At 34.9% G+C, this 27,679-nt stretch overlaps 1 protein-coding gene across 1 annotated transcript in view; it reads left to right on the top strand.

Moving 5' to 3' along the window:
- The window catches only part of CACNA2D3 (calcium voltage-gated channel auxiliary subunit alpha2delta 3), a 471,854-nt gene that overhangs the window by 215,026 nt on the left and 229,149 nt on the right, over positions 1–27,679 (top strand). Inside the window, exons 10-11 of the mRNA XM_075159074.1 lie at positions 12,949–13,038; positions 18,161–18,274. Of these exons, the coding sequence (XP_075015175.1) occupies positions 12,949–13,038; positions 18,161–18,274 (204 nt within the window). The remainder of the gene's footprint in view (positions 1–12,948; positions 13,039–18,160; positions 18,275–27,679) is intronic.

Below are 27,679 nucleotides of genomic sequence, written 5' to 3'. Positions count from 1 at the left end.
TAACTAAATATGACCTTTTTTGCAGTTATTTATATTAGTGAGCTCGTTATTGTTTTTTCCTTGAAAGGCCAGAACTAGAGAATAAACTTTGAGATAGGTAGCATGTAATAGTTCCATGTATTTTTATATACTATGGCTTTGTCAATCTTCATTTGCTTCTTAACTTCTGTGAATTTATATGTTCTTATTATTTTTCTAGTTTGTGTAATGAAGTTAACAATTTATTTGCCTAAAGACTGGAAGGCACAGAAGTGCCATTGTCCCAAGTATAGCTCAGAGTGTAAAGTAAAGATTGTCAAGGAAATGGACAACCACTTGATCCTAAACAAGTAATTCAGTTATCATGCTCCTGAATTCATAGTTACATACAGCTTTCTGAATTGTCTGATATTGTTGTAAGATCTGATACTGTGCGATTTGAATATACCGACACAACAAAATTACCTGGGAGGCTCATCAAAACCACACTGAATTTCCTGGAAAAGTTTCTCTTGAATTCATAGTCTTTTGGTAAGGTCCATAGAAAAAAGATGTCTTAAAATGTTGTTACTATGCACATTCCAAAACTGGTCAAGAGTTATCAGAGTATTTAACTGTGTTTTGGAACTCATCATAAGAATTCAATCATTTGGGCTCTTACTTTCATGTCTGTGAGTCTGACAGATATACTAGGCTTCTCCTGTAGTTTTTTCTATGTAATTGCCAAGTGTCCATTGTAATATCAGATGAAAATAGATGAAATTACACCTTCTCAATCAGTCTTACAAGGTAAAAACTCCTTTGCACGTTCACTGGTAAGAATAGCTCTTTCTTTTGTTTCTTAAATGATAAAACAGAAACAAGAAAAATATCACGACAAACACTGTAATATGTATTTTTTCAAACAGCCATTATTAACATAATACAATAAGTTTCTGTATTGGCAAAGTAGAGCAGGTGATTGACAGGCAATGTTTTAAAACATATGCTATTGTTTCAGTTTATATGTGTATACATATGCCTGATTTTTTGGAAGTCCAACATAGGTCTGAAGAGGTAACTATATATTCCTTCCAGAAATTTCTATTCTTTATCTTTTAATGTCAAATATTCTCCTCAATTGAATGGGAGCAAGGATGACCACATCTGTTACTACCAGTATAAGCTCCATTAGCATCAAAATAAATACAAGCATTTTAAAAAACATTAGAACATTTTTTCTTTAGCTAGCAAATATCTATTCCCATATGCTAACTTTAAACAGAAACAATTAGAAATTGCTGTAATGGTATTTCATATTGCTATAGTTTTCCCTTATGTGGAAAGAGGAGATGTATGTTGCTGATGATTGCAGGGACTGAATTTTTAACAGTTCACTCTACCACTCTTTTATATTGCTATATATATACCTGACCTTACTAAGGACAGGTATTTCTTAATGAAGCATTCGTTGCTGGAAGCATGCATAAAACCAGTTTTACCAAGCTATTAATTTATGCTGAGTAAATTTTAATTTCTACCATTTTGGCAGTATATTTCTCTTCTTCATCATCATCATCATCTTTTTTTTTTTTTTTACACAAACCATAATAGACAAGTGCCAATAGGAAAAATTCCCATTAAATGACCCTTTAAAAAAAAAATCCTCCCCCAATTTACAAAGACGCACATCCCAGTTCTTGCTAACTGCATCTTGCTAGGTTCATCTGACATCACATGTAGCAAATAAACACAGTTCTTAGAAGCAGAGATAAGAAATTACTTTGAGATGTTTGACTGGAGCTTTTTATCTCATGAGGAAAGCAGCTGTTTCAATAACTCCAAATAAAAATTTCATAGGATCAGTACCCTAGTCTACATTTGTCTTTAAAGTATTTATTGAAGAACTACTTTGCTGTCTTTATATAAGGCTCAGATGTTTTCAAATGGAATCTTTCTACCCTGAGGATGTCACTTAAACATGCTGAATGTCTGTCTTTGAATCGAGTTTTCTTTAATCTCTAAACTTTAACAAAACAAAGAAATAGAAAAAGAAAATCTAGAAGATTAGGCTATCCTTATCACTTGCACTTCATTTGTAGTCAGCTGAAGGGCAAACCAGCTTCTCAGCAGATAAATAGGGTTAAATTATACTAACTTTGCCTCCCACCAACCTGCACACTGAGGGCTGGACTTAGGGAGAGGTCAGGTCCTCTTTTTTGGGGAGAGCTGAGCGTGGTGTTTGCTTCTGCTGAGAGGGTTCCCTTCTGCCAGCGCGGACACTGCCCGGCTCATCCTGACCTCTTGCACAGCTGCAGTAGCAGCCAGCCTGGCTTTCCAAGGTGTAGGCATAAGTCTAAGTTTGGTTTGCCACCCACAGCGGTCTGCTGCCTCAGGCAGTTGGGCTACAGCCAGAGCCTATTCTGTTCCCATGCACAGCCTGTCTAGGTAAGAGGAAACCTGGGAGCATCTTCAGGGAATGGAGCATAAGGATTTTTTTTAGTAAGCTACAGGAAACTGCTTCAGCCTTAGGGCTTATAGCAGCCTGGGAAATGAGTGCTTCTTAATGGTGTTGGTGCTGAATATTCAATAGGATTACGAGTAACAAATGAACATGCTCTTTCACATTCAGGGATGGGTTGCAGAAATTCTTCTCCATAATGAGCAGGGAATGTAACAGGCTTCCAAAGAACCAGACTTTCAGAAAATCCAGTTAGTCTTGGGGAAAAAAAAAATAGGCTATCTGGCATCTGGTTTATACATTTTCTCAGTGAAACAGTGTGACTCTTGCTTCTCCCCCCCCGCCGTCCCCCCACCCCTCCAGAAGGTCTCTTCTTTTTTTGGGAGGGAAACAGTATTGTAAACACAATGTTAGTTCCACACATTGGCTCTAAACCTCTTACTATTATTTTCTGGACCACAGTGTGGGAACTACTTACCTAAAAAAGAAAAAATCCACTCTCATTAAAGTATGAAAAAGCATTTAAAGCATTGTAACCCTTTTATATCCACTCTATGGTGACGCTCTCCCTTTCTCTTCCAAATGTCAGGAAAGATATTATAAAGCCCACATTTCCCTCTCCCCCCCGCCATTTTTCTCTCTTTGCCTTTCAGGTAGGAAAGCGGGCCTCACACTAGAGTAAATCTGTACAAAGTGCGTACGGAGCAAGGAAGTTGCATTTCTCTTTGAATAACAACCCAGTTATTATTGATGAAGTTGCATTTGTTTCCTCTACAAAGTGCAATCTCTGTTCTCGTTGCATCTTTACTTAAATTATTACTTCCCTACCCCTGTAGTTAACATTTTAGGTCTCTCTTCTCACAGCCATATTAGTAAGGGGTGACAAGTTAGATTTAGTTGTTAATTTATTTAATACAGGAGCCCATGTTAGCTGAAGATTCTTGATCCTGCATTGTTTTGTTAAGTAAAGAGAACAGTTAGAAAAGAAAACATAGCATGAGCACTTTTACCTTTACAACTTTTAACTTAGACAAATGCATGTTTTGAAGATTGGTACAGATTTCATAGTGATTGGCATAGTGAAGACAATAATTTTTTTTTTTTTTGAACAAGCCTTATCATACCTGTAGGGGTGAGCAAGATCACTCCTTGATTAAACCACTATCTGTCCGGTGCATTACAGTTTTTAAAGGACATCAAATAAACTTAATATAATTAAGCATTTAAACATTTAACATATTCACGCATTTTTGTTATGGGAAAGGAATGAAGGTTGGAGAAAACAGGTTTTCAGCCCTGAATCTCCAGCATGTTGATCAAGTAATGTTTTTTCTTTAAGAAAGAGTGATGATACATTGAAAGAAGTGATGATTCTAAGCATCTAACCTGTTCCCTACTGGCTTCAAGAACAGCAAAGTAATGCAGTCTTGAGTTGTAAATCTTCATTTAACTTTATTTTTTTTACTGCTAGCAACAACGTACAAGGAAGAGATGCTAGTATAATATGTTTAGAAATTTAAACAGATTTTTTTTTTCTGCAAAATTGTTGGTTCTGCAAAAGTTTGTGTTATGTGTAGCTTTCAGAGCAGTGAGGATCTAATTGCACCTTGAATTTCTGTCAGATACAACTTCAGAAAACTACTTCTTTTGAGAAACCCCAAGTCTGGTTTATGTATTTATAAAAGATGAACTTACCACTTCAAATATGAGAGAGTGGGTGTTAATATATGTGCCACCAATTTTACTAAGATACAAAGTAGCCATCCTAGTACTAGATTTCTTCCAACATATAGTGTTTCTGCTTTCATTTTTACAATAGGAGATTATAGTAATTTGTTTTAAGAATAATTATAATTTCAGGTGATGTGGCAAGCATCAAGTTGCATCCATTTATTTCTAAAATTTTTCATAGCCTAGCATTTGTCATAAAATTTTTGTGTTGGCACATAATGACATTGAAGGTTCAGTTTAGATATGTGGAGACATATTCTCAGAAAGTTGTAAGCTATCCCTAATTTGCAAAACTTTCTTCAAGTTTCGTTTATCACAAAGATTAAATCTATAATTACATTGGGTAGCATAAATGAGGTTGAAATTAATCTGTGATCCTAAATGTGGTTTAGTAATATAAAATATGTAACATATATTTGAATTTTACCAGACTAACTTATAATTTGGCATTAGCATTAAACAGCTGCTACCTTGAAGTGTATCAATTTGCTATACACAAATTTAAAAAAGAGTGGGAAATAGTTCAGACGCTATTCTGTCACCGTCTGCACTTTCTCCACAAATTACAAACATGTGGAACTGCCTATTTTAATACTAGTTTTCTTGGGCCAAGAGGTTTTCATCTTTGAAAAACTCCATGTTACAATTTACCTACCCCAAAGGAATCGGATGACAATCTGATTTAATGTAACTCCAGATTTAAAGTAACAATATTACAATATACATTCCTCTTTTATATGTTGTTTTAATGTACTATATATGGGTTGAGGACATTTCTCTGTAAACGTTTCCAGATGAAATATATCATCTTCTAGATGCACAGATAGGCACAGTAATTCCAAACTAAATCAAGAACTTACTCCTGCGTAAATTAGAATGACAAAAATAGACAGATGTAGTGTATAACTTCCAATGAGCTTTTATTTTTGTATGCAATTACCAGAAATTAAATAACCAGAAGACTGATTCAGCAATGAAGCTGAGTGAAATTGCCAATAAGAGGTTGGTAAATACAAATTTTGCATATTGAATTTTATTTAAGCAAATTATTTAGGTGTATATTTATCTATCCATCTCTGTCAGATCTCCAAAAAAGATTGTTGACTGCATTGCTTAGCTGTTTAAAAAAAAAAAAAAAAAAAAAAAAGTAAAGTTTCACTGAAATCTACTTTTTTTTAAAAACTGGCTAACAATTATAGACCTCCAAAACTTTCAGCTAGCCCCAGACCACTGAAATTTGGTCTGAAGTTTTCTGTTGCAGCCCCAGGCAACTAATTTACTTAACAAGAATTTGTTTTTAATCTGAGTATCTTGAATCTTGAGCTCTGTTCAGCATTGTTTTCAGGATTGTTTTCCTAAAAAAAATCCAGTCTACCAACACTATGTGCTAGGGAACACAAGTGGTTGGATAATCATCACCTGCAAGCTAACCTGTAATTGCCCTGGCAATGGATTTTAAATGGGATGATGCTTAAATGCATTTTACAGATGTGAATGCACACTTATCAACTGGTTAGTACATGTGGGTAAACTTCCCTGTAACGTATCAGTAAACGTCACTCTCCCACCTCACATATATGCCTCTTGATAGTTTTTTGATTTTTTTTTTACTGGTTTATACGCTGATGTAGTTCATCTTCACAAATCTGATAAATCTTTGCCGAGTATGTCTCAGGAACATTTGGAGTTACAGCATGCGTGGATGAGTATGGGAACTAATACTAGAAGTAGCAAAGACTTGCGCTAAAACTGACAGAGGAATCTGGAGGAATGTTGAACCCCATTAACAATGCTTTTCTGTAGGAAGATCACCCTTGCCAGACAATTAATAGCAAATAACATAGTTTTCCAGTGTAACTGTATAAACTCTGCTGCATATATCAGTTGTGAACTGTTACTTCCCTCTTTGGAATCAGTGGAAAATGCTTTATTCGTGTATGCTTAGACTGGAATCCATGGTCCTGTAACTCCATCTCATTTGGGTATTCCTACTCATCACAAATGGTACCTTATTTTTGGTAATCACAAGCAAGCTATAATAAAATATATCTGTACAGGGTACTGGGACTACTGTGTAGCAGATTGCCTTAACAAGAAGGAAAACAAAACTTCGCTGGTTGTAATAAAAATGCTGAAAACTGTATAAATGGGAAGTTGGGCATAACTCAATTAACTAATTCAGAAGCCCTAAAAAGAGGCTGGTTTAGCTAGGTAAGTAGGAAGATAAGAGATGGGGACTTGATTTGGTTGGAAGTTTACAACAGTAAACTCGCTACCAGTGCACTTCCATCTTGTCAGTGGCAGAGAAATATAACATAAAGGCAAACAGGTTTTCAAGTCTTCCAGAAAAAGGATCTGCTATAAGCCATAGGAAGCTGAACTTATTGGGTGATGTATCTCTATTTGTAAGGCTTTAGGTGGTGTCCTCATGTTAAGATGCATTAAAACAGCCTGTGAAGTCTTGTAGACTGTGTGCCAATTAAAACTTGAGCCAAGCACGCCACTATTGTGACTAGCTTTGTCATGATGCAAGGGAAAAAATCCATCAGTGAAATTCTGCAAATGTTTGCTACGGTAAAAAGAAGCTATATCAAAACATGAATGCCAAACATTAGGGCTTGTGTTAGCTGACAACTTGTCTGCTCTTTTCTGTATGTGTCTGAGATGGCATGGTTGTTACGGCACTTACCTGGCGTTTGAGAATTGGAACTCAGTTCTCTGCTTTAATGTATCATTACTTGCTGTCAGATGTGTTTGTTTCCTCAGATGTCGAATGAAGATGGCTGTACTTTTTTCTTCTCTTTTCTTTTTCTTGTTTAAAAAGGGTAAAACCTTGAAGGTTATGGAATATCCTCAAATTATTGTAATGGAGGCCAAAAAATTTCTCTGACTGTTGCGCAGACACGTGACTCTTTCTTGTTTGTTAGGTGTGTGACCAGGTTCTGTTCACTTCCAGAATGTAAAAATCTGTCATCTTGTTGTGATTATAGATACCAGTCAGCTTTTAAAATATCAGAGAGTAAACCTTGTGAAGCCATTAGAACAGCCTGTAAGATAAGAGACCAATAAAAAGAGACGCTTCAGAATTTCTTCAGGATTGCCTCCAGATCAGTAAATTATTCTTCAGCTTTACTATGGGCTAGATAAACCAGTGTGTCGTTTTGGCTACAAAGTTGGGAGCTTCTGCTATGAAGGAAAAATTCAGTTTTCACAGTTTTCTGGCCTTCATCTCAGAAGAGTTTTTTAATTGCCTTCAATGACCTGAAATTAGGAAAGGAACATCAGATTCTCACCTGTATTCAGATAGCCCCCTCTACCTCCCTAAATTCTTCTATATTCCGAATAATGAAAAAGTGCTCTGAATCTTTGCAAAATCATACGTGTCATCTCCCAAGCACAGATTTGTTGAAATAAATTACTTAACTTGAATTATGTAAATATATTAACTGTTAAACCCTAATAAATAAAAAGTAGGAAATTGAAAAAAGAAGTAACAGAAATACGACTTGCTATCATATTTTGCCAGACAATTTTACCCTAATCCCTGAAGTCTGAAAATTTAATGTAATCATCTAACCAAGTATGGTCCAAAATCCCTACAACTGTTGATTAAGCTCTGAGGCTAAAAAAGGTGAATACACCTGAGTGTACCAAAAAAATGCTTTCAATAATCTCATTATAAGAGAAACTCCAAGTTCAATCATGATAAATTTATCCTCTTGTTCAGTTATGCCAAAGGCATATGCAACAGTGGTATGATTTTAATATTCTGTATACCTTGAAGCATAGAATATGAAGACCATTAAAATCTTTCTATGTTCCTCCTCATTTAAGTTCTGAAATAATCAAAGGCAAGTTGGGCCACCTGATTTTTAAGCAGAAATAGGCATGTGAATATTATTTTTCATCTTTGGAAAAACAGTGTCAGTATATCCTGTTCAGCATACCCCATACCCCGCTGTTCTTCAGATAGGCATATTTGTAACTATACCTAGGACAAGAACCCATTTCCTGATTCTAGGTCCATCCAATGTATTTGTTGGTTTGTTTCTGACTTAGAGGGTCCTAACAAACTTTACACAGTTTAAAAAGAAAAGGAGAGAAACTTTTTGATTTGCATACATGGATTATCATCAGATGTTAGGATCACAGGGACTTTCTGGTTTTGACAGTGGGTAGTGTTTATAAACAGATAAAATCAGCAACATGTAAGGGTACAAGACCAAGTGTATGCATCGCTGATGTTCTGGTTTGAACCCTTGTAGATATATGCAAAGACCTTGCCCTGGCTGACATGCACAAGTGGATTTGTATCCTCACTCTCTTCAGCTCATGTTTTTCAGCCATTTCTAAATGGTTCACAGATGCCTCCACAGCTGAACATATCTATGCTTCCTCACTGTAATAAGACACAACTTCTCCTGTTGAGTTCTGGCCCTATGATTGTGTAATCAGATATCACAGTCTGATTGTCATAATTGTGTGCCTAATTTGCATTCAGAATTACCAAGATTATCCATGTCAATTAGGTATTTGAGTTCACAATTAGATATTGCACATTCTGGTAATTGCACGTGGAAATTAGGCATGCAGTTGCATGTGAATGTGCACACGGACAGATAATCCAGTTCAAACTCTAGGAAATTCAGATATTAATCTAGAAGGGCTCCAACAGGACAGTAAAGAGAAGCTGAGATGAACCAATATTATTTCTTGTGCAGTTTATTACTGAAAAGAGCTATTTAAGACGTAAAGATTAAAAGATGCTTTTTGACTCATTAACAGCAGGGGACTTCTGCTTTTTGGGATCTGTTTGATTTCTGAAAGTTATTGAAAGTGGAATTGAAGTGTTTGTTACCTCATTCCAAAATCACTTTTTCTTTAAATTGATGTTTCAGTGGTTAATGTCCTGCCCTTTTTTTCACTACCAGTAGAGTTGAAATATACTTTTCTGTTTTGCAGTGTTTTTGTAAGGGACAAAATTATTGAGTGGCAGTTGGAGACATGTGTGGGCAAGTTGTAGAGAAATTTTGAGAGGCGTACTAGTTTGAAACTTTGTTTTTCTCATACACAAAGAATACAATGTTTTTTAAAATGCCTTTTCCAGTAACAAAGGGGGCACTATAGCATGACTGGCAGGACATTGCTGTATTGACTGGACATGTGAAATAGGAAGAAATGAGTGTTTGGAGATTTGGATTTTTTTCTTATAAATTTTCCTTAAAACAACAGCCCGACAGATAATAGTTGTGTCAATAGTATGCCCTTTGAAGTCAGAATAAGGTACTACTCTCTAAGACGATAAAAACCCCAGTCCCTATGAAAGTACAACAGTACATTTTGATTGTTTAATAATAAACAGCTTCAGCTAGATGTAGAGTGAACAATCTGAGGAAGCTATTCTTTGTGCTGCCTTTAAAATGGAACATGATTTCTTTTGGCATGGATCCAATTAATGCCACACATCCAGGGCATCTGGTATGATAAAAAGGGAAACAAAGAAATATTAATTTGCATGTTGTTGTGTGATTTTTCCAGTGGACATACAAAGTGCTGAAATTCTCAAAAAGCCAAAGACAAGACAGAGAGTGGAGTTGGTTTAAAACACAAATCAGAAAACCCCATAAAAACCCTCCAGACAAACAAAGACCAAACGACACATGCATTTTAGTTATTTAATCCTTTTGCAGAATCACCTTGTAGCATCTGTTCACTCTGAAGCCTGGAGGCAGAAAATGTTGATTTGTTAAAATTCATAGTGCATGAAATTGATTTTTAATATTTTTACTATTTTGTATCAAACAAATGTCACTATTATATTTCTTCATATATCAACAGTGTATTTTTCAGAACCTGTATATATATAGAGAGAGAGAGCTATGGCAAGAGAAAATATTTGTTCTCCTGACAGATCACGTGAACTGAATTATACACTAGAGATTATACCATTTACTAGTAATTTTTGGTAATCTGTTTATGCTGTATGTCCATACTTGATAATGTATATGCATTGTAATAAACATTCCACAGTACTTGTCTCTGAAATGTTCAGAGATTTTATAAACTATTGTGGTTTTTAATACCAAAATAATTCTAGTTTAATTATGAAGCAGTAATGTATTCCAAAGAGAAACATGATTTGTAATAAATATTTATTTTAACATATCAGATTTATGAAAAGGTAAGATTAGAAACTTATTTCCAATACAAAAATTTGGCTTTATTGATTTTCAGAGAACTCCTCTGTTTCAGGGTGAATCCCTGTGTTAGTAGGGAAGCATCTATGGTAACTGTAAACTAACCTTAGTTTCATGTATCTGGGAGAGACAGGCTGTGAGCATAGGGCTGCTTCAGCAGCTTGAAAACATCTGGTCAACACATAACTTTGATGTCATGAAATTGTTTTTGGCATTGATGAAACAATAATAAACTGCTTGTTTTCCATATTTTTTAACTGTTAATAACACTTTCTGTTTAAAAATATCGGCTCTATGTAAAGCTGGTTTTGCTAGGATGTTTCCTGGAGAATTTTATAAACATGATATATTTTAGTTTTTGAAGAATTCCAAGGAACAATTTTAAATTTGTATGAACTTTATATATTTAATGAAAAACAGTTGTATTTTCTGAGTTTCTGAAAAGCTTTAATGACTGTAAGAGTCCTGTGCTGTAGTTAATCCTTTTGTATATGGACTGATGACCATATGTATTAAAGTCACCCTGAGTACTGAAGTGAGTAGTCTCCGAATCTGACTGCTGGTCAATTATTGTGTTTTGAAATAGCTATGGAAAACACACTGCGTTGTGCTGCTGACAGCTGAAGTAGCCCTTGTCTGGGAAGCTGCCATCTTTGCATTGCCGCTCTCAATTTCCAGGCCACGTTAGTTGAAGTCAAGAATATGCCGATGTGGCTTTTGATCAATTTGGACTTAATTTGAGAGATACTTTGAAATGACAAGTTGGATACAGAATAACAAGAGGTTGATGCATTTATTGAATATTTAGGTATTTTGTATTCATTCTTATTTTCATTATTACTTGTAAAAAATATGAAAGGCACAATTCAAGGGACAGTAGTATTTTAATTCTACAAAGATAATTAGTTTGATTTGGTTTTCTTGCCTATAAGAATGCTTTAAGACCAATGGACTGATAAACAAAAATTTTCCTCTTACTAACTGATTTCCTCATACTAACTTTTTTTATCTAGTTATGGAGACTGAAATAATGCTTCACAAAAGCATTGCCTCCCCTGCTATTTCCCACCACATCTGTCTTCATTTTCTTCTTACAAATTAATTATTATATTTTAAAATGTAGTTAAAACAGTAATTACTAGTACTATGGAGATACTGACTAGTATTTACTTTAGTTAGTTATGCTTAAGTAGGGGAAAAAAAGAACCATTTTGCAGTGTAGCTGTATGGGCATTTATACTATCCCTGCTCATTTAGACGAACAAGACTGTGCCTTTCGGCTGTTCAAAGTATTGAGCTGCAATGAACCATGTCTACTAGGTCACTATGAACTAAGGGTTTTGAAAAAGCAGCCCTTTTTTGTGGCTTCAGAATTGCCTAGAGGCTAGGATGTAAATTTTCCTGTTTCAACTTACTGAAATTTAATAATGAAATAGGAAGTTCTCTGCCTTCCAATATACTGCTGTAGTATCTTTTTATTTTACAAAATTAAAAAAAAAAAAGTTTCCATCATAGAAAATCAGGGGAGTGAAGTACTTGTTTGTTGATGTTGCATACAGTGTCCCTTTATGTGACAGCATGGTTCATGGTTTTTAATGATATATTGCCCCTTTTTATAAACCTAAGAGAATTTGTTTCTCCTCTGAACATTTTATTTTCAGAAAGTAGTGCTAACATTGTTTTGAAAATGTGCTACTTAGTACTTCATAGCTTACATTTTCTCTAAGAAATTGCAATTTAATGTACATATTATATGGTAGTCCTGTATTTTTGTTGAGTGCAAAATCTGAAATTTGTCAAACTTCTGACATATCTGGAGAAGTAACATATGTTTAGAAAGAGGAAAATATAGGATGAATTCAGGCCGGTTAACCTCTAAGAACTGCTTGTTATAAAATTTTATCCAAGCTCATGGCCAGCATGTTTGGCAGTGCATAATTGATGAGACATTTAAGACTGCAAAAATTGGATTTAAATGTGACTATGCAACATAATACTAAAGATAGTTACACATAGCTAACAAGCGGTTAGCCCTGTCTTTCTTCTTGCGTAGAGTAGTTCTTTATCAATCTAAATGTTATATTGACATTGATAAACTGCATTTAAACTGCAATGGCCTAATGATTAGGGTCTACCATCCTTTAGGGAGGGATAATAACAAAAAATAGAATCTCAAAGCTAAATTTCAGAAAAAATTATTTTTATTAAGTAGCAGATCTCGAAAACCTAGAAGCCGAATAGTTAGAAATAATACAAAAATTACTGTATGAAGTGAAAAGAAGATATGGATAACCCTAAATAGAAACCAAAACAAAAAAACCCACACCACCACAAAGGAAAACAATTTGATGGAATAACTAGCCAAAAACATATCTTGTGATACCTTCGCATTATTATTGTTCTAACACATCTTTAGTTTAGTGTGACTTCAAGAGTCAAAAGGATTAACCAGGAATTACTTTGGTTTATGAATTAGTGTATGCAGTCATTTAAGCTTAAGGAGTAGGTCTAAAGAAGAATTCAGAAATTCTTAATCATTGATATCAACATGTATGTTGTAACAATATACTGACAAATAAAACCTTCTTGTTCATGTTTCAGCACTTCAGGGAACACCTTGATAAACTTTTTGCAAAAGGAATTGGAATGCTGGACATTGCTTTAAATGAAGCTTTCAACATGCTCAATGAAGTAAGTTAATGCTTTTCAGATTTATGCTGCTGACACCTTCTTCTACTAAATGTCTGATGCTGTTACGATGAGAATGTAGTTCCTTGTGTATTTGGGCATTCTAGTTTGTCTACAGATAGAAATTAATCTCTTCTGATGTGGTTATCATGGTGGCAGTCCAGCTGGTGATAGTTAATATTGTATAACGTTAATGTTAGTGATGGATACTTCCAAGTAAATCTACTCTGTGTTTCTTTCGAAGAACAGCTTGTCCTTGAAAGAGAATCACACTTCATATCCAGAAAAGTAAAATTATATTTATGTGCATGTATATATATATATCAGCTTTAAATATAAAAAGAAATTTACAATGTTTAGAGACAAGCTTTCAAAAATAAAACAAATCAATGCCTTGTTCATACTACTTGAACCCCTGTAACATATTCAGGGTATCTCTTCTCAGTGAGCCAAACTGGCCTCCTGACATCCTTCCATGATAGCCTGTTTCCAAGAAATCTATAGACTCTGTGCCTATAGGCTCCAAATAACTGCTATGAGTATGTTCTGTAGGTGTGTATTACAGAAGAGCCTAAGTTTAGGGCTGACAATTTAGACCCCCTATCACGCTACTTGGTAGTTCAGATCCAGAACTAGTTTGCTTTATCATTCTCAGTTTGAACAATGCCTTGGAGTGTTGACTGGGATACATTCCTTAGAAATCAATTCACCCTTCCTTTCTAGTCAAAGTATGGCTCTGAAAAGAGGCACCGTTTTAAAAACTACAGTCTCTCTTCTTTAAACTAAGATACATTTCTTTCAGTGTAAAAGTTACAGGGACTTAATTCCTGTTGCACAAATTAAATTCAGTAAAACTGGCTATACTACAATGAAACTTAGTAAGGATCACTAAAGAAAGCTGGAAAAACATTTTTATCGTACATTTTTACTTTTAATAAAGATGCAATTTAGGCATATTCTGACTTGAGTTTTCTTCATGTCATGAAAACAGTTTTGTTTCTCTTTTTGCCTAACGTTTCCCAGGCCATCTATTTTTCAGCTCATCTAGCCTTAGTAGATCCCATGTCTTAAATATCATGTACCTTTAGAATGAATATGCATCCTAACTAACGTCAATTGGATTTTAAGAATACAAACTAGTCACAACTCATGAATTAACAGATGATAGAATAAAGATTGAGCTATGCCAACTGATGTTTTTAGAAACTTCATTATTGTCACTCACATTTACCAGGGTTGTTTTGGAAAGAAATATTTCAGTCACAAATACAAGCAGCATATTCCTTTTTTCCTATTTTTTTCTTTTTCTTTCTTTCTTTTTTTTTTTTTCCCTTCTGATCCTTTTCCTTTTCCACCTCCTTCTTGTTTTCCCTTTTTTCAACTAAGCTTATATTAATGAAAATGTTTGAAAGTTTTCCTTAAGTGTAGTCATTTCTTTTGGGGAAAAAAAATAAGTAGCAAACTGTCTTTTGATTGAAGGATGTACCTTGCAAATGAGACCTCAAAACAAAATATTCTCCAAAGGGTTTGACTTGACAAGTGTGCCTGCCTTCCAACTGTAGGATCGTAGATTAACTAATATTTCCAATTCCTTTGTATTAATTTTGAAATACAATATTGATCAGTTCTTTTCTGGGCATAAAATCCTAAGGTGAAAAGATGAGGATCTTCCTCCACCCACTACTCCCGTGTTCACCCAGACAGTGTGGAACTAATTCCTTCATGTGGTCCATGCCAAAAATGACAATGGGAAAAGCTGCATGAAGTAAAGAACACTCTAGGTTGTTTGTAGAGGGTTTACTAAGAATCCCATTATGGGCATTGAATATAGTCTTAGAAAACAGATACACAACAGTAAATAGCAACCAGCCTCAATAGATGTTCTATACTAGTCTTCTAAATTTGTGTAAACTGAAAAAAATCATTACAGACAGTGATCAAAAAGACCCGAGATGAGATTTGTTTGTTTTGTTTTAAAATCTGTGAGGCAACTGAAGTTATAATGATGAATGTGGTATAAAAATCTAATTAGATAAACTGATAGTTTTGAGAATATAAGGAACTGACATCCAATGTACTGAATTGTACCTATAATGAGTGAGACTTTTGATCTGTAAGGTCATGATGGATCATGCTACATGTATGTTCAGATCTATTCAAGGCGGAGTAATGACTGTTTCTATTTATACTATAAAAGGGAGTATAATAGCTTCAAGCCTTCTTGCATGTATACTTCAGAACTGACAGCATAAAAATCTTTTCCATTATATACAGGCATATTGGCAAAGTCTCTGGGAGCTTCTACTAAGCAGCCTAGGCCAGAGAAAAAGTTACTTAAATCTCCCCTTAAAAGAGTACAGCTAACCATTTTCCACTTTGTCTACAGGATGTGACCTCTATATGCCAGAAATCTATTCTTGTGAATTATAGGTTAGCTAAGGATGTCTCATCTTCATTTAAAAAAAAAAGGATGGCAGGGCAGGAAAAAAAAAAGTAGGGGGTGGAGGAAAAGCAAAGGAAAAATAGAAAAAGCTTGGTTTTACACAAATAGTCTATTAAGATTCTGGTTGGATTTTAGGATGGTTCAGGGGTTACACTAATTACACTCAGTTAATTTTGCCTTGCAATTACCTCTCAGTATTTGCCTAGGTTGTTAAGACTTGAAGATGGTTGATACTGATGTCTTTGAAAAGCACATTTAAAAATCCATTTCCAAATTCTTTCCAATCATCAATTTATGCAGTGTTCATTATATAGTGTAAGAATACAGAAGTGCTTGGTACGGTACTTAGGCACCTACTATGTCATGTGACAACTGCAATTATCTCTTCTGGTGATAAATGTGGTCTTTGCAGTGATTACCTTTAAAAAAATCATAGCAAATTAAATAAAATTCTGTGACATTTCAAAGACTGTTAATCACAACCAAATGCTGTAAATGTCAGGATGCATTGAAATTTTTGCTCCTAACTGATGAATCACTGAGTTAATTGTAGTTCATCATAAGGCCCTTGTCATTGTTATTATTATGGAAAACACTTTCATCACTCTTGCTATTCAATAGAATTAAAGTTCTAGACAAATATGAGAAGATATTACTCATCAAAGCATTTGAATTTAATCTCATTCTTCAAAATATTCAAACAGATAACTACGTAGAATAATGCAGATGCATACAGAGTGATGTTTTAAAATAAATATATGAAGGCATTCCCCCCCTCATTAATTCCCCTTTTAGTATACCTTGTCTCTTTCAAAATATGTTGTCCATATGAAGAATATATCCCTTGACAAAGTAACTTCATCTTTCTGAAAAATATTGGATCTAAAAATCATACCAATGAAGGAATCCCACGTTAATAATTCTGGTTCTGGTTAAGACTGTCATGACTGAAGAATTTTAAGGATAGACTGCCTTGCAGGTATCACAGATAAGAGTTTTCACACAGGCCGTGACCAGAATAGCTAGCTCTCTAAACCCACATTAGTTTCCCTTTAAGTAACATGTTTCTGTTATGGTTCACTGAGGTTCCTGTTCGATCAAAAGGAAACTGAGCTGGAGGAGAGCTACAGATGATGTAAATGTTGAATGATGTTTGTGGATGTGATTACTCAGATATAGAAATGTGAAGGCAGAAGAAAAGAACACAGAGCACTGTTGGAACCCACCATCTACTCCCTTTCTTACTGCAGGCATGTCTACAAAGATAACATTTTTAGAAGTTAAGAACTTTTTCTAGAGAAAAGGTTTTTAGAGTTTTGGGAAGAACAGCAAATATATAAGGGCGAGTAGACTGCAGAAAGCTTAAAGACAGAGTAGTTGCTAGCGCAAATCAAACTAGAATACTCCGAACAAATTTTGTTGAATCTAGAAGCAGCCAGAGTCCCTGCAAGGTAATTCACCTTTAAATTTAAATACTACTTCTCAAATGGGACCACTCTTTTTTGGGCACTCTTCATCACAGATAGGCTGGTGAGGTGGTACACGGTAATTATTTCTTGGCTTTCTCAGTACCAAGAGAAAGGTGGTAGGATGAGGCCTTGTCTGACCTCAAAGTTGGTAATGTACCTGAAAACTACATAGGAAGAGAACAAAAGGAGATTGTTCATTTATTAGCATGTATTCAAATGTTAGCCCAATCTATAGAGTTGTGTGTAATGCCCCAGTTTATTGATCTTTTCACAGATTTTTTTAGTGTTCGTACAGAGTAATTAAAAATCAAATAATTTTCCAACTTTGCATTTTTTTGCTAAAAGCTGGATATTTCACCTAAGTTCCTTGAATATATAAAATAATACACCTACAAATAATAACCTATTCTGCAATAAGATCAAATGGAGACACATGGATTCAAAATTAAGGCACCAACTCTAGAATCAAGAGATCAAAGCTTATGTTATGACTCCATCCAATTTACTTGCTCTTTGACCAGGAGAAAATCCCGTTTGTGGAACGCTTAAACTTTCTTTGCATACTCCAAAGGATATGTTGATTGCTGTCTAAGTACCTGTGCTCAAGTACTGCTGTTCAGCAGCTTGAATTACTTATATGTATTCATTTTGAGTAATAGGAGAATCTGAGAATATATAAATATTAACTTGGTTCTCCCAGATAAACATTTTATGAAAAATAGCATATGGAATGTAATCCTGAGTGAATATGAATGCCATATGAATAATCATATGTCTCTCTATAAGTGGTGTATCTTCTGTACTTCGCAGTAAAATTATCAGTCATTCATTTCTCCTTTTTTTTTGTGTAGCTTGTTCTTTTAAAATTATATTTAAATCTAAGGAAACCCTATGTAGATGTATCAATACATATCATCTATCTAAAACAGGGGAACACAGCTTTAATTTGGGGAAGTGCTATATTTATGTATGTTTTTTATTTTTCAAGCTGATAAAATGGGGATATATAATGAATCCCAATTCTGTTACACAATTTGAAGTTACAATTCAGTAAGAACATAATATCTATGATAAAATGTTTTCAACCTGAGAATTTTTCACCTACTTCTAAGCATGCTAGAGATTTGACAAGATCCATGTTTATCCAGTGCGATCCTATCTATCTTCATTTAACAGGAATGTGCTGTAACTAAATGATTGTTTCCTTTCACAGTTCAATCACACAGGACAAGGAAGTATTTGCAGCCAAGCCATAATGTTGATTACTGATGGAGCTGTGGACACATACGATACAATATTTGCAAAATATAATTGGCCAGACAGAAAAGTAAGTATGTTATCACCTTTATTTGATGGAAAACCCAAAGCTTCATATCCAATATAAAGTGTATGCCTATTGAAAAGTCAGTAACAATCTTTCTAATAATCTAAAAATGATTTTGAATAACTGGATGTTTCAGTAACGACAAAAATGATGCTTATGTGATATTGCTGGAGGATAGAGATGGCCTTTACTGTAGTAATGAAATTAGGATAATAAGATATTAAGGAAACATTTCCCCCCAAGGTACATTTTTCACCATTATGTAATGCTTTCCCTGTGAGACATCATTAAACATGAAAAAGCTTTTCTCTCCTTTCTCCCAAAATACTCATTAATAATTCGATGCTTTTTGAAGCTAAAGAGGGGTATGTACTATGGACAGTGTACAGTTTACTATGACTGGAGAAGGAACAGATGTAGTACTCAGTATTTTTAATTTCGTTATTTGGCAAAGTGAGGGGTGGAGTTGGCAATTGGTGAGATTTTATTAAAAATTAATTTGGTTCTATTGATCTGTGTAAAGAAATTTGCCCAGAATTAAATTACCTTGTTATATAACACATGGATGTCATATGGTAGTGCAGAAATGCCTTGTATTTTCCTGATAAGAAAGTAGGCTCTAGTAGGCCTCGTGTTTGGATGTGAAATAATTGCCTTATACGCTTTTTATCTTCTGCTAAAGCAAGTTTTGGTACTGTTTTAGGAAGTTTTTGTAGTCTGAGATACCTGCCATGTTACATGCCTGTGGAAGCAACAACCTCACTCTTCGAAGTGTAATTTGAGCAAGCAATTGATTAATATGAGTGTGCTGCGTCGGGTTTCAGTATCCTGTAGAAAAAAGTAGTAGTTTGGATTTGTAGTTTTTAGTCATGTTTCTCTCATTTATAAAATTACATTTGTTTTCTGGTCTCCCTTTTCTTGTTTACTTGAACTAAACCTCATGTATTAGCCATCAGTGAGCAAGAAAAAATGGGAAATTGGTGATTTTTTACTGATCTTCTGAAAATGTTATGTCAGTTACTGTCATTTCATGTAGTAAAAATGACATACAACTATCCTGCTTTTTGTTGGTTAAGAGATTTTTATTCAGAGAATGTAGGGTAATAACTAACTGCAATCTGAAGATCTATTTTTCTCTTCAGATACCTTGCTTACTCCTTTTCTGTAACTTCATTCTCTAAAAGAAGAAAGTTCATACTTTTTGTGATTTTACCAGGACATGCCAGGAAGTCTGTCATCTTTAAAAGAATGCAAGGATGCATGGGTATTTGCACATATTCTGAGGAGACCTGTAATACTTTTCATGTGAATTGGTGCTAGCCTTTGTGTAGTGGAAAGGATGAGGAAGTTCAATATTTAATTTATACATTAAGATGTAGAACTAGATATTATGAAAGAAGTTCCATTGGATGTCAGCATTTGTCCAGTTTGGTATTTATTGTACTTCGTTGGGTCACATCTCAACTGGCAATGGCAATATTGCTGAAATATAATAGAAATAGTTGTTTCTACTCTCTGACATACAAGAAGTACCTCCTTGAAATGTGGTGATTAACTATTTACAAGTCAGAGGAGAATACGTGACCTTTGATCTTTGTCTCCCTACTTTTCTTCATTGCTTTTCACTGAGATTATTTGTGGTTGCTATTTATATGAAAATATCTCCTGCCTTTTCTTATTCTGTATTTACTGTTGGAGATGGGTGATTCTTCAGGGGTAAAGCTTTTATTGATTTTTTTTCTGTTGATTAATTAGACATTTGGAAAGTTATGGCTTTATAAAATATATAAGGCTGTTGAAATTATTGAATAATTCTGGAAACAGTAACATACTTGAACTGTAGCTTGAACTTGTTTTTCAGATATTTAAATATTCAAAATTGAATCTGTTTTTATCAGACAGGTCATATGTTATGTCTGTCTTCCTAAGTAAATGAGTGTAACACTTTAATATTATATGGCTTAAGTCTTTTATCAGCTGGTTGTGCTCATATAAATGCCTGGTAGTAATATAGTCTCAATATATCACTTAAATCCTTCTTTCTATTCACACTTATTTCCGAATGTTTTCTGAGAGAAACAAGACAACTATAATCTGATTGTGAAATTATTATTTTAATAGCTGCTTCTTCAGATCACAAGTGTTTATAAACAACAGACAAAATTTTCTTCTTTTTTTGAGTAACTCCCAGATGTTTGCATACACTTTTATCCCTATAAAAATGGTCTGAGAAGTGTTAATTTCAGCTATAGGCTGCAATATTTACTCTTAATGCTTTAGTCAATTAAATCTTGTAATGGTTCAAAATTTCCATGATCAGATGATGTATGAATAATTTTCATTAAGCAATATATAAATTGAAACAAATTAAATTTAAACAAATGAAATAGAGGATATGAGGAGTATGACTGAATCTAAATTATCTTTGTAATTTTAATCAGTATTTCTGATTTCCCCTCTCACTAATTTTATATTTTGATATGTTTGAGTGACTTTGTAGGGTATTAGCTCTGTTTTATGAAAACATAACTCATTTTGTTCCACTGGAAAGGAGGCTTAAAAATTTTAAAAAAAAAAAGTTTTGTGGCCAATCTTTCCTCTCTTATTCAATAGGATATTATCTGAATTAAGTTGTTAAGTCCTCAGGTGTTCCATGAGAACATTTTGCTTTACCTAGCAAACAATGATGACTAAGGAGATTTAAAGAATCTCTCAGAAGGATGTGCCTCTCATGTCTTGTATTTTCTTATACTATGAAGTTAGTTCCTGTCTTAAGAATGGGAAGAGACCATGGGGAAACTCTCTCTATCATGTGAAATCAGTAAGGAAAGAATTCTCTGAAACAGTCAGCTAAGTATTTTCACAAAACCGTGTGCTATATATCTTTCATGTGCAAATCAACAGCTTTATCTGAGATAACAATACTTAGCACAGCTGTTGCAATAAGCAGCAGGACAGGTTTCCCTTATTTATACTTCTGCAAAGGCCTAGCACAAAGAATCCTACCTTGTTTAGCCAGGACACGGTGTTTAGTGAGTAGCTTTTACTTAATATGCAATATTCTACCCAAATCTTATAAAATATTTAATGTATTATACAGTCTTCTAAATTGTATATTAGAAAATATGTAGGAAAAAAATCAAATCAGTTTGTCCTCTTTTAAGCCTGAAATGTTTCAGTATGAAAAATGTAAAAGATTTCCATATGTATGCTTTAATGCATTAGAGCTTTCAATGTTCTTTGTTGGATTTTTGTTCTAGAAAGGAAGAATTATTGAAAACGCAATATCCTACATATTTGCAATGTCAGTGTGCCTAAAATTTATGCATGCATTGCACTTCAAGATCCCCTGCTTTTGCATTACATGATCTTTGTTCTCTTCAAAGCCATTTTTTATATTTATAAATCACACCTTTGAACTGCTTAGTAGGTTTTTTCCTTGAGTTTTTTGTTCTCTATTCATCTCTACGTTGCCTTGTCTTTCTTATCATTTATGTTTTTCCTGCCATTTTGATACTGTGGTGGACAATGATGGACAAAGTATAGCTCTAATTGAGATAAGTTCTTAAGTTTCTGTTTACTTCAGTTACCCTGTCAGCAAAGTACCTGTTTCAGTTATGTTTTATCTAATGTTAGATAATATTAAATATGTCATCATGTATTGAGTTTGCGTGGCAAAGTTTTGGTAGTAGGGGGGCTCCAGGTGTGGCTTCTGTGAGAAGCTACTAGAAGTTTCCCGTATGTCTGATAGAGCCAATGCCAGCTGGTTCCAAGACGGACCCACCGCTGGCCAAGGCTGAGCCCATCAGCATCGGTGGTAGAGTCTCTGTGATAACATATTTAAGAAGGGGAAAAAGTTGCTGCGCAACAGCAACTGCAGCCGCAGAGAAACAACTCTGCAGACACTAGGATCAGTGAAGAAGGCGGGCGAAGAGGTGCTCCAGGTGCCGAAGCAGAGATTCCCCTGCAGACCATAGTGAGGCAGGCTGTCCCCCTGCAGCCCATGGAGGTTAACGGTGGAGCAGATATCCACCTGCAGCCTGCAGAGGACCCCACACTGGAGCAGGTGGATGCCCGAAGGAGGCTGTGACCCCCATGCTGGAGCAGGCTCCTGGCAGGACCTGTGGATCTGTGGAGAGAGGAGCCCATGCTGGAGCAGATTTGCTGGCAGGACTTGTGACCCTGTGAGGGACCCACGCTGAAGTAGTCTGTTCCTGAAGGACTGTACCCTGTGGAAGGAACCCATGCTGGAGTAGTTCATGAAGAACTGTAGCCTGTGGGAAGGACTCACGTTGGAGAAGTTAGTGGAGGACTGTCTCCCATGGGAGGAAGCCCACATTGGAGCAGGGGAAGAGTGTGAGGAGTCCTCCGCCTGAGGAGGAAGGAGCAGCAGAGACAATGTGTGATGAACTGACCACAACCCCCATTACCCGTCCCCCTGTGTGGCTGGCGGGGGAGGACATAGAGAACTAGGGAGTAAAGTTGAGCGCAGGAAGAAGGGAGGGGTGGGGGGAAGGTGTTTTAAGATTTGGTTTTTATTTCTCATTATCCTACTCTGATTTGGTTGGTAATAAATTAAATTAATTTTCCCCAAGTTGAGTCTGTTTTGCCTGTGACGGTAATTGCTGAGTGATCTCCCTGTCCTTATCTCGACCCATGAGCCTTTCGTTATATTTTCTCTCTCCTGTCCAGCTGAGGAGGGGAGTGATAGAGCAGCTTTGGTGGGCACCTGGCATCCAGCCAGGGTCAACCTACCACAAGTTGCAGCAGAAGCATCTTGTTCTCTTACAGAAAGGAACAAATTCTTCATATAACTGTGAAGGCTTTGCCAGTTTGTTGGTGACAATCTCTAAAAATGGAGAGTGAAAACAGACTGTCACCATGTAAATAACAACTCATATTTTCTTCTTTTTTCCAAGCCATCTATATCTTTGCAAAAGAGAGGTTTTCTTTAAAAAAAAGATACTAAGCAGGGATAAGAGCACTTTATTACGTATTGTTGTAGGTGTATTCTGCCTGACAACTGATTAAAAAGCTGCTTCTTTCTGATAATGTATTAAATAAAAATTGTGTTGCAATAATTTTGAAATGGAATAACGTGGCTCCAATTAAATCCCCAAAGTAGCTTAAATTAAGTAATTGAGTTTTTTTGGGGGACATCAGGCTGATTTTGTGTATGAGCTAGAGAATTATGACCATCAAAAGACTATTTAAAATTATCTTCCGGACTGTTTCCTTGAAAGAAGGAACGCTTTCATTTTACTGTTTATTTTGTAAGTCCCTATCTCGCTCACCAAAGAAACCACTTCCCCATGTTTTCCTAATATCTTCCGCTACTTAAAATGTAAATCCAGTAGATGCTGTTTTTATAGTACACTATGTTTTATTTATATGACTAAGGCTCTAAGTTGTTAATGTCTATTTCCTTTTTTTTTTATGAGTGCATACATGCAATCTTGCACCTTAAGGAGCTAGATTCCCACACATTATGAGTTTGTGCTATGTACATAATTTTTCTCATTCATGAAACTTACATTCAGTATTTTCAAGTTTCTGTAATTCATTCATGACAGCTCTGCCACATGAAGTACCAAAAGAAGAACAATTAATCTGCAAGAATAAATCCACCTACACTGTCATATAAAAGCCCAGGTTTTCACCACATAGCAGAAATAATTTTTTAAAAAGAATAGTACCAAGAAAGTGTTTGTTTACAATTACAACTATGATATAGTTGCAATACTTTTTTCTTTTTTAAGATGTCCTATTTCAGGAGAAAGCCTTTAAGTCTCAAAATATCTTTTTGATGTAAGTTCGAACAGAGAGAGTCATGCTTCTACTATTATGTCCAAATGCACTATTAGAAACCAAGCAAGATACTGCACTTGCCTATTTCACTAGAAACTTTATTCTAATTTAAAATCATGAAAAGACATTGTTGTTGTGGGGCGGTGGGACGGGCAAACGGACATGACTACAGGAGAAGATAGCCCTTCAGGTTTGCTAAAATGACCAAGTGCCTGCATATTTTGCAGCATGCGTCTTTTTCTCTCCTCCTTTTCCCCATTGTCTTTACATGGCTATCAAGTTCTATACTTCTGTAAAGCCCATCTCCTCATTGTTTTGGAGAAGCCCAAAAGCATTTCTTCCATGACCATGATTCAGGGTGGAGTCTAAAATCCCATTGAGATCAAGGGGAAATAGGTACATAATTGAAGTATATAAGCAAATATTTTTGTGAAATTTCAGTTTGGATACAGTCTTCTAGTATTCCTTTTTCATATGGGTTGATGGAGCACTTACAAGTGATCAAGGAAGATACCATATTTGTGACTTGCAACGTCCAGAAATGCATGTTCTGCTCCCTCAGCCTGAGAGCTCTTCACTTGGTGATACTGTACCACATACAAAATCTGGAAAAGAAAGCAAAAGAATCATTGAATCAATTGAACAATATCTTTCCCTTTGGGTTTGTCCTTTGGTCCTGAAAAGCATTTGCTTTCATAATTATCTGAAATAGCTACATGCTATGGTAGATGTATGCAAAAACAGAAGCAATAATCCCTCTCTACTTAGTAAAATGAAATGGAAACTAAAATCCCACCTAAAATTTCCTCATTTTCTAGAATCAAATCCAGCTAGACAGGCTGGAAGTCTCTCCTGAATTTTGTCTCTGTTGATAAGAAGGAAGGATGAATGTACTCTAGAATTCATGCTTTTTTTTTTTTCTTTTTTCTTTTTCTAAAAAATCTGAGTTAAAATTACCCCCGCATTTAGTTACCTTAGTCATTATTCTGCAGCCTTTCACTTACTGGGCAAGTAACAAGGAATAGAACTTCATCTGTCTGTCTCCTATTATTCTGAGGGCTCTGGAGAGAGTTCATTTTGTATGGGAGAGAAAAATTTTCTTTCTGCTTATGAACCATTACAACAAGGCAGAGATTTAAGATGGTTTCTGTCATGCTAAGACTTCAAGTAGGATGAATATAAAGAATAACTGCAATAAGATCTTTATTCCTACTGCTAAATAATTATGATGCAGAAAGACCTAACAGCTAATGCTACCTATGTCTGAACAGAACAGTTGAAATTACAAGATAAATAGTTCCATGACTTTTAAGTATTTATACCTGCTTTTGCATCTGCTTTATATGAAAAATTTCACAGTCTCAAAGGTCTTTGGTTCTATATACAATACTTAAAATTATAATTGAATCCAGAGATCAGCACCTCAAAATTTGCTGGATTTAGATTTGATTTCATAATAATATATGATATTTGCAGACAATAACAATCAGTTGATAACTCCTTAGGTATGTGGTACTTTAATGCATACTTTTACCAGATCAATATTTATAGTACATTTAGCAATTTATGGTGTTATGCTTTCTTAAATACTTAGTCATTACTGGTGACTATGGTCACTTGCTCACCAAATACCTTTATTTCAATCCGCTCATTTATATTAGAGATCTGTGAAATAAATATTTAACTTTAATAATTCTGCATTTTATTTTTTTTACTAAAAATCTATTTAGTGAGTTTAAAGACGGCCAACAATCTATTGGCTTCAACTGCTGCATATGAAAGTCTGAGCTTTGGGTATATGTGAAATTCCCCAAACATCTAGATTCTGCCATAGGACAGGAAAAAAATGCTTTCCTTACCCTCCTTTAACAAAGGAAGATGAAAACACGGTACGTTTTTGTTTCCTTTGTCTGAAAACTATCCTAAAGGCAAACATGAAATCAAGTGGATGCTGTGAAAACAGGCTACAAGAAAATGGGTAGCTGAGTTGTGGCATTGCATTGGTGACAAAACATCTTTTTGTTCATGTCTGCTGTCCACAAGGTTACAAGCCCTTCTGTAGATTTTTAACTAAGTCTCTGTAGCTTAGGAACCTGCGGATGTTGGCAACATGGAACATTAGTACAGCAAATTGAATATCTCGTGTACAATGTTGTCTGGATGTTATTAAATTGATTTTTTTCTAAAAAGACTGAAGTACATTAGAGGTGGATGTTATTAGTGCTACACAAACCATATGCTTTATTACTTGTTATCTCAAGAACAAAAGAAGGTCTAGACACTTTATAGGCCTTTCAAGCTATGACATAACTTACGTTAATTAGCTATCTTTTTAGGCACCCCTGCAGTATGATGAAAGATGGAGTATGAGATCAAACAAAAGTTCTGATTTGGGGATAAAGAGAAACAACTCCTCACAGAAATGCTATAGTCCTAGTTTCCTGCCCCATCTGCAATTTTTTTTGGAGGAAAAAAAAAAGTTTAAAAAAAGATTCTTTTCTTCTGCATTATTACTTCTCCCTTTTAAAGAGAAAAAGAGGCAGGTAGGTTTCTGTTTCAGTGAATGCCTCTTTTTTTTTTTTCTTTTTTTTTTTTCTTTTTTTTTTTTCTTTTTTTTTTTTTTTTAATTATTAGAACTACCAGAATGCTGTCTACGAATAGGTCACTAATATTTCTACTTTTATTCTTTAATATGACACTCAAAGTAGTTAAGAATTCTTTTCTAGGCCAATGCCAAATTAATTTGCCATGAAGAAACTTTTTCTGCAGGGCTTAAAACCAAAAAGTGGGGAGATGTTTTCTGTGAAGATAAGGGTAATTGAATCTTATCCTCGGCGTGTATGTGGATTGCCAGAGGAAGGATTACTGCCTCTCATATACAGAGTTATATGGTTGGCTAGAATCATACAGTGGCTAATGCTTTCTGAATGTTTCAAGAATTTTAGTTGGGGTGATCATTTATACACAATGTAAATGTATATCCAAAGTGCCATTACCCTGTTAATGTTTGTCATATAATCAGAAATAGATACAAAAGTAAATTAACTATGAGTCATACAGAGTACCTTATAAACAATGGACAGTCAAAATGGAGAATAATCCAAAATCTGAAATAGATTGTCCAAAGTACTTTTTGGGAACTCGTGAATATCAATAATACAAAAATCATTACTTTTGCTTGTAAAAAAGAAGTTAATTTTTATGTAGTGTATGTAGACATAAAGAGTTCAAAAATTTACAATAAAATATCCGTACATAAAATGTGCTTAGATGACTACAAGTAATCAGTATTTGTATCTAGCATAAGCTCCATATAACTGAAATATGTGGCTGAAAGCCATTATTAACGAGAGAGACCAAAGTATGGTAAGTAAATATCATAATAAGAACCTGATATCTCATGGATTCTGTTTACTAATCCACAAAATGAATATAATAAAACCTGGCCTGATATTTTAAGTGCTGTAAGATCTTAATTTTTTAAAAAAATATTTCTGTGGAGTTATTATGCCAGAAGCAAGACATTTAAAGTAGACATAGTAATTGCACAAATATGCCCATTTCATTCCATGAACTGTGTCTATTCTTGAGGTAGTGTTT

Source organism: Calonectris borealis, chromosome 10 (assembly GCF_964195595.1).
Source record: "Calonectris borealis chromosome 10, bCalBor7.hap1.2, whole genome shotgun sequence".
Classification (NCBI taxonomy): Eukaryota; Metazoa; Chordata; class Aves; order Procellariiformes; family Procellariidae; genus Calonectris; species Calonectris borealis.
Note: the sequence above shows the minus strand (reverse complement) of the source record. Positions and strands in the feature narration are given on the sequence as shown.